The sequence below is a fragment of the Chrysochloris asiatica genome, unplaced genomic scaffold (assembly GCF_000296735.1).
Source record: "Chrysochloris asiatica unplaced genomic scaffold, ChrAsi1.0 scaffold00037, whole genome shotgun sequence".
Lineage (NCBI taxonomy): Eukaryota > Metazoa > Chordata > Mammalia > Afrosoricida > Chrysochloridae > Chrysochloris > Chrysochloris asiatica.
In genome coordinates this window covers 21,354,618-21,365,277 of record NW_006408555.1, presented here as the reverse complement: position 1 = coordinate 21,365,277, position 10,660 = coordinate 21,354,618, and the positions used below count along the sequence as shown (strand labels likewise).

Here is a 10,660-nt window from a genome sequence, read left to right as displayed (position 1 = left end):
CCTGTACAGGGTCGCTATGGGTCAGAACCGACTCCACGGCACATCACCACCACCACCATTACCTTTTCTTTCTCAGAAATGTCTTCTGGCTCTGCATCTTGGTCATTTGTTTGAGCCATTCTCTCTTGTTTGTGTGAGCTAAAACTGCCTTTTGTTTCTGGGACATTGTGAAGTTGTTTTATTTGTGAAATCAAACCATTCATTTGTTGGACCCAGAGGGGAGGTGGTTGTGAAGGGATGATGCTACAGCAGAGTTTCTGTATGTTCAAGGTACTCAATACGAAAGTCGTTTATGGGGGCACTCGATGGAGCTGGTTTCATTTTTGTTAGGATCACAGGGAAACTGGCGGCAGAGTGACTGGTTAAATGCTGGTCTGGTGGTTCTCCGGGTTTTGTAGTTCTGGACTCCAACCGCCTGAATGTAGGCACCATAATGGCACATTCAGCTACCACCTCACACTGGTATGACTTCCACCCATTACAGCTCGGAACTCCCAGAGAATAGGGTCTTACTGGGGGATGGATGTGGGTGGGAGCTGGCCATACTTCTGGTCTCTAGGGGATTGTAAGAAAAAAAACAAAAAACAAAACCATACTTTTACTGTTGCCCATGAAAATCTACTCTGCCAGGCCGCATCTGGTCGGTCAGTCAGTCTCCCTCCCTCTCTCATCGCTCCTCCTTGGCCTCTCCTCCCATCAAGCCTTCCATGTATCTATTTAAGCTTTCGTCTGAAGGTCAGGGTACCAGAGTTTTCATCTGTGTCATCTTTTGTCTTGCGTATCTTTGTTATGTAGGAGCCCTGGTGTAGTGCTATGGGATAAACATTGGACAGGTTGACAGATCAAAATCACCAGCTGCTCATCGGAAACCCTATGCTGAGTTGCTATGAGTTGGAACCGACTCGACGGCACTTGACAACAGCAATCTTTGTTGTAGAGGGTCCGTGTGTTTTGTTTGCTAGTCTTCCATCTTGCTGGAAGTCTGATATGCAGTTTTTTTAAAACAAGAGGTCACAAGGACAAGTCACACCCTTTTCAAATCAGCCCTTCAATATTTTTCATTTGTGAGAGCCCCGTACAGACCATCCTATAAATGTTTGAATATTATTCTGCAGTGAGGTATCATCAGTCTTATTGCACTGGGGTCTTGAGAGAGTTGTATAGAAATTTGTTTTAGGGAGTATTTTTCATCTTTTAATTTTGTCCTTAGCTTACAAGGGAACATTTTTTTTTTTTCATTACCAGGCTGACTGGGGATATATTTTTCAAGGCAGCAATTGTTAAAACTGCACATCATGATGTATTCTTGCCTAGAAAGAAATGGTTTTAAATAGCTTGTATATTTTAATACATAGCTTTACGAGAAAACTGTTTGTTCTCAAGATCTGTACCACATGACCGTGTCATAGTTGGGACTGTAAAATGTTGAAATCTTGTACCTTCAGCACTCAGATTCTCTATGATGCATAGAGTGGTAGTTAGGGCTATAAGGCTTATTGTATAGTGGGCCAGAGTCCTTTTTCAGCTCTGTTTGAAGGAGAAAGTTCATAAATTGAGAGGTAGAGAGATACAACAATATTCTAAATATAAGAGTTGTGAACACTGTACCGGGTCACCCAAATAGACATTAAATTTGTTCAAGTGTCTTGTGACTCAAAATCTACTTCTTCCCATTTTAGATACTTGGAATCCTCTTGGAATAGCAAGCATCCAATTTCATAGTAAAACACAAGCACCATATATGCCCATGACTCTTCTTTTAAATCTTTGAAAGTCTAAACATATTTAGACTGAAAATATACTTACACTTTCTTCGTCTAGATGTTTTAATGCATCATAATTGTGATTGTGGTCTAGTTTCCTACATTTATATCCTGGTTACTAAGGACACATGCCTCAAGTGTGTGTTCTTCTTTCATATGTTCTTATAAACAGAGTTCATGGTGAAAACCATCCCCACTGAAATACCAGCCCTACATGTTGTTGCCATAGGACCTTTGTTTGTCATTGTCTCAGGCATATTGAAGAGGATCGGTGTTAAGGGTACAGTGCTTCTCCACAGAGTATCTGGAAGAACACACCTTCATATACCTGGTGTTACATGGATCAGTCCCTGTGTGATAGTGCTTCAGTCTTTCCAGACATGGGAGAATGATACTTCCTTCTCACTAATCTTTTGAAGGAGTCCTGGACTGGTGTGGGTTAATGCACTGGACTGCAAAGTCGGTTTGAACCATAAGGTCAGCAGTTCAAGCTCGCCAGCCTCTCCTAGGAAACCTTATACAGGGTCTCTGTAAGTCGGAACTGACTTGACAGCATTAAACAGCAACAGTCTTTTGAATCATGGTGTGGCGCTATTGGATAAACACAGGATCATAAGGTAGATTTGAATTGCACAGTCAGCGGTTCAAATCCATGAACTGCTCCTCAGAAACCCTGTACAGGGTCACTGTGAGTTGAAACCACCTCGACGACCCACAATTACAATCTCTTAAAGATGGCTCTTGTAAATTTTGCTAAAATACCCTTGGGTGAGGAAATTGAGTCAGAATTAATTGAATAGGGTTTAGAATTCATGTTCATCTAGTCTAAACCGTTCATTGCACAAGTGAGGAAACTGATTTATCATTGAACTTGTTGCTGGACATCATTTCAGTTGTGAGCAGCTTCGCAAAAGGTCACCCAGGCCTTGTGAAATAATTTCTTTTATTCTAAAAAGGCAATGTGTAGTACTTGTATGTTGTTAATGTAGCTGTTGTTTGTTTTATGGAAGAATTAAAGCCTTAACAAAACTGGAACTTTAAGAACTGGTTGTGTTTAAACATTTCATTTCTTTTAGTTTTGAGTAAAACATCAGAGTCACCTTGTAGCCATTTTGTTGTTTACAAGTAGATTCCAAACTCCTGGCATGAGTTATGTGGTACAGCTTTTGCTCACAGAACTCTAGGTTTGATCTGCTTTCTTGTCACAAAAGTCAAACCTTGCTGTTCCTACCTCCTATGTCTAAGATTTGGTTGGTTGGTTATGTGCCATGGAGTCGATTCTGATTCATAGTGACCTGCACAGGGTTTCCGAAGCTGTAAATCTTTACGGGAGCAGAAAGCCTCATCTTCTTCCGCAGAATAGCTGGTAGTTTTGAACTGCTGACCTTGAGGTACGCACCCCGATTTGTAACCAGTTTATAAGATTGAGAGCAGTCATTGTTCCACTGGCCACAAATCTTGCATATAAATTGAAATCTGGGCAAGAACATAACCAGCCAGATATGCCTGAACACCCAAAGGTATAAATTAAAGTCAGTCATAAACGGCAGGGATTTCACGTAAGCATCCATTAGATTTAGATGGCAGAGATTTGGAGTGGAAATGAGGACTGGGGACTATGTAGAGGGAACAGGAAGGTGGAGTTGAAGGAAAGATGTATGTTAATAGAACGTTTTTCTTTTTAATTTTGTAAAATTAAAAATAACGTTATCTGGCTTCTTCCCAAGCTTGGCTGAGGGACTTGGCTGCTAAGAGCAGTACCTTAAACAACTCTTTCATTCTAGTTGATTATAAGTGGAGTCACTGTAGTTTGGTGTTTCTTCAACTGTGAGCATCGTACAGAGAGAATGTACTTATCCTTGTCTCTGTTCTGTAATATGGTAGACAAATTGATCTTTTTGCCTCCAGGGGTGTAATGATCTTAAAACAGGGACACTTAGGCAATTCTTAGTTCAAAAACACTATATAGGTTTCTGATTAATTATTAGACACTATGTTAACAATTTCGGCATATTAAGGTCCTTTCCATTCTTTCCCATTCTCTTCCCCGCCTTCCCTTTCTCCCTCTTCCTGTCTCTTGTTCATTACCTTGTTTATGGTTTACTCTAAGTACACATTTTAGTTGTAATAGTCTTAATGCTTTGAAATCTAGAGACTCCATTTATATGAAGTATATGCTTTTGGATGTAATTGTAGATTAGACATCCTAACACACGTGTTGCTTCTTAATGCACTCATGTAAGCCTTTCAAATTATCCCAGTTTTATTGATAGTAACTACTGTTTATTATTCTCTAAATCATTGGCATATATGTATATAAAAACATGATGATGTTTTCTTGATGGAATTAAGTTTTTTTGTGATGGCTATAATGGAGTATTTTAAAAGGCAGTATTATAAATTAATTTGTTATATACAACATCACTACTTAACCACCCTCCCAAATCTGTCACACAGATGATTGTATTTCTCCAAGATTGACCGACAGCATGTTTTAATTAGCCCAGTTTATACTATTCTAGCAGAAATGTCCTGGATAGCATAAGAAAAGTCTCAAAGAACTAGAGTGGTGTATCAATATGATTTGTTTAAAATCTTCGATTAGAAGTTTCCCTTGCCTGTCAGCTAATTTCTTTCAGTCTTGGGGCATGTATTTATTTGCATAACAGTGCTTTAAATATATGATATTAAAATCCATTTCAGAGATTACTCTAAAGTGATCTAGGCCAGAATGTATGGTTTCTAAGAGTCCTAATGGTACAGTGGTTGAATGTTCAATTCTAACCTAAGGATGATGGTTCAAATCCACAAGCCACTCTTTGAGAAAATGATGTGGCAGTCTGTTTCTGTAAAGATTCCAGTCTTTCCAGCTATAATCTATGGGACAGCTGTATTCTTTTCTGTAGGGTATCAGCGCAGCTGCAGTGAGGCTAGTATTTTGGGTTTATGTGTGGTTTCTAGAAATTCATGATGAATATTGAAATTTGTGATTAATCAGAGTTAATGTTCTATTTTTACACCCTGGCATATTATCTACGTATTGGCAAAGGTGATACTTTTGGCAACAGTTACCTATGCTTACTAGTTATTGACCTCTGGCTATAGGTTAGCAGGCCAGTTAATGGAATCAGCACCTTCACTTGATAGTTACTGAAATTGAGTAGAAAATTTTTAGTAACACATGCCATATAACTTCCCTATTTAAAATGAACACATCAGTGGTTTTTACTGTATTCACAGAGTTATGCAGCCATCATACAATCAACTTGAGAAGATTTTCATCACCCCAGAAAGAAACCCTATGCCCGCTAGTAGTCACCTGCCATTGGACCTTCCCAAAGTCCTAGGAAATTTGCCTCTCCTGGAGAGGTCACATACGATGGAATTATGTGATCCTTTTCAGTCTGGCTTCTTTTCACTTAGCATTAGGCTTTCAAGGTTCATCCAGGTGTTGATTAAGAGACTGTCAAAAGTTTTGTTTTGGTGTTTCTTCTCAATTTCATTATCCACCTTTTCCTTGTGAATTGGGCCCTAAGGGTCTTTCATAATAATGATTATGATCTCAAAGAGTGAACCATAAAGTCTCCATGTCATGGTCTGTTAACACTTCACAAGTGATCTATATGTAACCATAGAATCGGCTTTTGGGTTTTTTTTAAATATATATTTTTTCAGAGCATTCTGTTCTCATATCCTACCAATTGCAGGCCCAAATAAACTAGGCATATGCCTTATAACTTCCAATTAGTCCATTTCAATATCATTTGTATTACTTTTTTTTTTTTTTTAATGTCTAAAAAAGTTTAGGTCAATTCTTTATGTTTTCATTAATGGACTTTCACCAAGACATATATTATCAGAAATATAATTCTCAGCCCACCAATCATTTATAGATTCATGGACATCAAAATACATGAAAGATGGAAATTTTGTTAGCTTCTAACTTTATATGTATATTCAAGAAGACTTATATAAACTGTGTTAATTTTCTTTCTTTTTGTTTTTGTTTTTGAATTTATGCATCTCCCTCAGGACACTACGAAAAATAATGGGTGCACAAGGTAGAGTATCTCTTTATTGGACTTCTTTGTTATGCTCTATTAATGCCTGGCAAGGGGACCTTGTGGCACAGGGGATTAAGTATTGGGCTGCTAATCAGAAGGTCAGTGGTGGTATCCCACCAGCGTCTCCTTGGGAGAAAGATGGGACAGTCTGCTTCTGTAAAGATTTACAGCCTGAGACACATTGTGGAGCAGTTCTCCTTTGTCCTGTAGGGTGACTGGGATTCAAAATCCACTTTCTGACAGTGGTGGCCATAGGGCAATGTCTAGAGAAAGGTTCTTCCATAAACATACATGTATAAAATAAAGAGTTTGACTGTAAATTCTTTTTGGCCAAAATGTCATTGCAGATTCCATTGTTCTTGACATGAGGGCAATTAATTTTTACAGTTTGGGCCATTTTTAATCATCTTAAAGTTCATGCCTTGAGTGATTTTTAAATTGAGTTGTGATATAAATTGAATCACACTCACTCAGTGAGAGACCAGGATGAACGTGGAAAAATGGTAGCTCTACATGCAGCCAGTCAGGCGCTCAGTCTCTGCAGCTCAGCCTCACTGTCAACTTCACGGCATCCTCAGAAATCTTCTGTAGTCTACAGAAGAAAGAATTATGTATCACAGTCATATGCAAGCATTTGGGTTTTTGCAAAGATTTACTTAAAATATACCCCTTGTGGTGGTAGTACTATTAATGAAACAGCAGTATTGGCTTTGAAAGGTTTAAATTGCCACCTCTTCAGTGTCTCTGGGTGGCGCAAATGGAATGTTGACAGTTCAAACACAAACCAAGGGGCCTTGCAAGAAAGGCATATCCATCTGCTTCTGAAAGGTCACAGCCTTGGAAGTCCTCTGGAGTGCTTCTACTCCGCATTCACAGCGTCACCGGGACGAGTCCGAATTGACTCAACAACTACCAGATACTTTGGTCGTTGAAATGTCTACTTGAGATGACGATGAAATCCTTGGCCTGAAAAAAATCTTTACAGAAATTATGTAGATTATCTGCTCCATCTTTTTTGAGATTCCACTTAAAACACTTCAGAGAAAGAGAAAAATCTTTCTTTTCCACATAAAAATATTGAGTGTTTTTTATTTGAGGTGGACAGAGTATAAAAAACACAGACTTAAAGGGAACTGGTAAATTTAGCTTCCTTTATACTAAGGACTTTCATAGATACTCCATAAAGAATATGAAAATGCAAGCCATAAACTTAAAATACATTTATGTTGCACACAAAACTGATTTTCAAATTATTATGCAGAATGCATAACTAATTCCTACAAAGTGATTTAAAACAAAACAAAAAATTTAGAGGCAATTTGAGTGTTATACATATGTTTTTCACCAAAAAGAGAAAGTGTAGGATATGAGAAAAAGATATATACAGGTATTCTTTAGAAGAAACAAAAATATATGCACATGTAAAAAGGGATTCACATCAGTAGTCAACACAGAAGTGCCTACCAGACTGAAGGGGAAATTCTCTAACAGCAGAAATGATGAAAATGGATAAATGAGCAAATCTATATCAAAGGCAGGACTTGGAGTTGTACTTGGAGACCGCTGTGAGTGAGTAAAGGACACCTGACTAAAACACGTTAAAGGTGTGTCCTAATGCTAGATTTGTTTCCTAGTGTGGCGCTGTAGGATAAATACTAGACTGGTAACCACAAGGTTAGGAGTTCGCACCCACCAGCTGCTCTTGGTGAGTCAGAACTTACTTGACGGCACACAACGGCGGTGCTGGATTTGGAGTCCTGGTGTGGGGCTAGAGGATAAGCACCAGAGTGGTAACCTCAAGGTTGCGAGTTCAAACCCACCAACCTCTCTCTCAAACCTTACACTGGGTTGCTGTGAGTCATAATTCACTCCACAGCACACGACAACAATGACAGCCAGACTGGCAGCAGTAAACTTTTTGTAAATAATTGGAGTTGGTTAAGAACGTGAATCACTAAAACACTTAAGCTTTTGCAGAAGAGAACATAAATGGATATAAACACTATGGAAAACAATTTGACATTCTCCAGACAGTTTGACCATATGAATAACTTTGACTCAGCAATTCATTCCTAGGGGTAAACTCAACAGGAATGTGTGCATATGTACAAGAAGAAGCCTGTACAGGAATACTCATTGGAGCATTCTGTGTATTCACAAACTAGAAACAACTCAGAGATCATCTATTAATACAACGGGTCAGTAAAGACTGGCACATTCATGTAGTGGGGTCCTACAGAGAATCTTCACTTGTATATTCTCAATAGCAACAAAATGAACAAACAAAATCAAACCAAAATACACTATTTGAAACTGAATCGTCCGAATGGAATGAAAGAGAATGTTGACTCTTATGGAAAATACAACTAATATCACTAAACAGTCTGTGTCAAAATTGTCAAATTGGATCCTAATTTGTTGTGAAAACTTATACCAAAAACACAATAAAATCTTATTTTTAAAAAACAGAATATGTCAGTCAATCAGAACTATGTACAATAACCTAATGAATCTCATGAGAGTTCTGTCTCACGACCAGGAAGTTACTGTTGAGCCTAAATCCCCATTGATGCATTATAAATCCATTGCTCCTTTCTGTGCTCAGTGGAAGTTAAGTATTTGAAGAGTTGTAGGAAAACTACGAGTTTTTGAATATTCATAATACTATACATAAGGAGCTCTGGTAGCGTAGTGGTTACGAAATTGGGCTGCGAACTGCAAGGTCAGCAGTTCGAAACTACCAGCTGCTCTGCAGGAGAAAGATGAGGCATTCTATTCTGCTCCTGTAAAGATTTACAGCCTTGGAAGCCCTGTTCAGGGTCACTATGGGTCGGAACCAACATGATGGCACTTAACAACAACAAGATACATATTTTGGTCAGTGGTTCCGTGTGACTTGTCAGCAATCTTTTACACTGGAGCATTTCTCTTTTTCAGTGTTGTCTGAAGAATTCTAGTTTTATTTTTGTGTGTGTGGTGGTTCTCGAAGAGATTTGAATTTATTTAATAAAGAGGTACTTTAGAGCTCTCATGTGCCATGTTATAGTGATAGGTGCCAGCTTGCCTTTTGTTTTGTTTTAAACAAAGCTCCCTGGCTGACATTCTTAACGTGTCCAGGGCAGTCTTCTGCCATACTTAGGTGTACAAAATGTTAGGCAAGTTTAGGCAGGAGAATAATTTTTATTATTGCACTTCAGCTGGTTTTATTGGCTTCAAAACCTGTTAATACTAAGGCTACCTATGTCTTAAATAAAGGGACAGCCAGGTCATTTGAATTAGAGAAGAAATGTGCACTAAACCAGCAATGTTAATAAGCTCTGTGAAAAGAGGAATAATAATTTGGAGGAGAATAATTACCATCTTGACATTCCTAAGGACATTTCTTGCATTACTTTTTCTAGCTGACTGTCAGTTGATTAACTTTATTATAATTGTCAGTACGTTCTTTCTCTGTGTATATTTATCCTTATTAGTGTCCAGACTAGACGTTAAAAGCATGGCTTGGAATCAGACTGCCTGGCTTGCTTACTAACTAATTTTGAGTGCAAAGCTTCTATTTCTTGTGTATAAAGTGAGAATAATAATGTTGTTGTTAAGTGCCGTCGAGTTGGTTCTGATCCAATAGTGACCCTGTGGAGGGTTTCCAGGGAGCAGCTGGTAAGCTTGAACTGGCGACTTTGTGGTTCAAACCGACTTTGCAGTCCAGTGCATTATTATCCCACAGCACCACACCAGCAATCTTAGAATAATAATAGTACCTGTATTATAGAGTTGTAGTGAAGATTCAATTGGAAAGTACATGTGAGACAGAAAATCTACATAATAGCTGTTTTAGATACATCTGTTTCCAAATTGAATAGAATGGTGTAGCGTTTAAATGTCTTTTGTTTTATTTTATAATTGTGCTTGGTGTTTTTTCCTGTTTATTAGTGTTACTTGAATAAAATGTGAAAAACAAAAGAAAATACTAAACTACCTATAATCCCATGACCCAGAAACAACCACTGTTTGTATAAGTGCACACGTGGAGGTGCATGGGTATAGTTTTTTTGTCTTTGGTATCACACTGCACATCCTGCTTTTGCCCTTTTTTGGGTTTTATTGTTCAATGTTGTTAATCCAGTCTAAGTATCTGATTTTTTTTCAATTACTGTATGATATAAGCAGTTAAATTTCCAAAAGTAAATACAGAATCTTTGCCCATAAGAATACTAAAATGTGAATGCTGGAAGATAGCAAGTGTTTGGTATGAAATATTTACTGTATTGCTTTCTCCCCTACCTCTAGTTGCTGGTCATACTGGGTTTTCCCCATCCTAGGCGCTATTTTCTTAGGTTTCCTGTATCGTTACTACATGGCGGAAAGCAGATCCTCCTGAAGAGACCTTGTTACAGTCTGTGAAGCACACCCGCTTGTGAGTGAAACTAGAGACTTGCTTTAGGGGTTGCAGAATTGCCCTCTTCTGGAATCCTGCCAATTGTATTCTTACCCCTTGGAGCCAAGACAGCAGACCAGATATCCTCCTCATACTGAGGGCCCATGTCCTGCATTTCTCAGAGCCTCGCTCCCAAAGTCCTGCTCACTTTTCCGTGCCCTTAACAAGCCTTCTTTCCTTCACTGCTTTCCACAAGTATCTTTACAGTTAACAGCTTCTGTTAATGATTGTAAGTCATACATTGCCCTTTGGTAAGAATGCCTGCTTTCCAATATTTTAAATGTACATTAGACATGCTTAGTGAGGCAGTACACTGGTTTTAAAAGTTTGTTTTCTTTCCCATTTTGCTTTTAAGTAAATCTGTATTTTTTCCTACAGTTCTGGCTTCATTCTATTAT

General features: G+C 38.4%; 1 protein-coding gene across 1 annotated transcript in view; it reads left to right on the top strand.

Moving 5' to 3' along the window:
* LOC102831452 (cytochrome b5 type B-like) overlaps positions 1–10,205 on the top strand; it is a 74,658-nt gene extending 64,453 nt beyond the window's left edge. The window contains exons 4-5 of the mRNA XM_006860206.1: positions 5,796–5,824; positions 10,115–10,205. Of these exons, the coding sequence (XP_006860268.1) occupies positions 5,796–5,824; positions 10,115–10,205 (120 nt within the window). The remainder of the gene's footprint in view (positions 1–5,795; positions 5,825–10,114) is intronic.
* Positions 10,206–10,660: the final 455 nt, after the last annotated feature.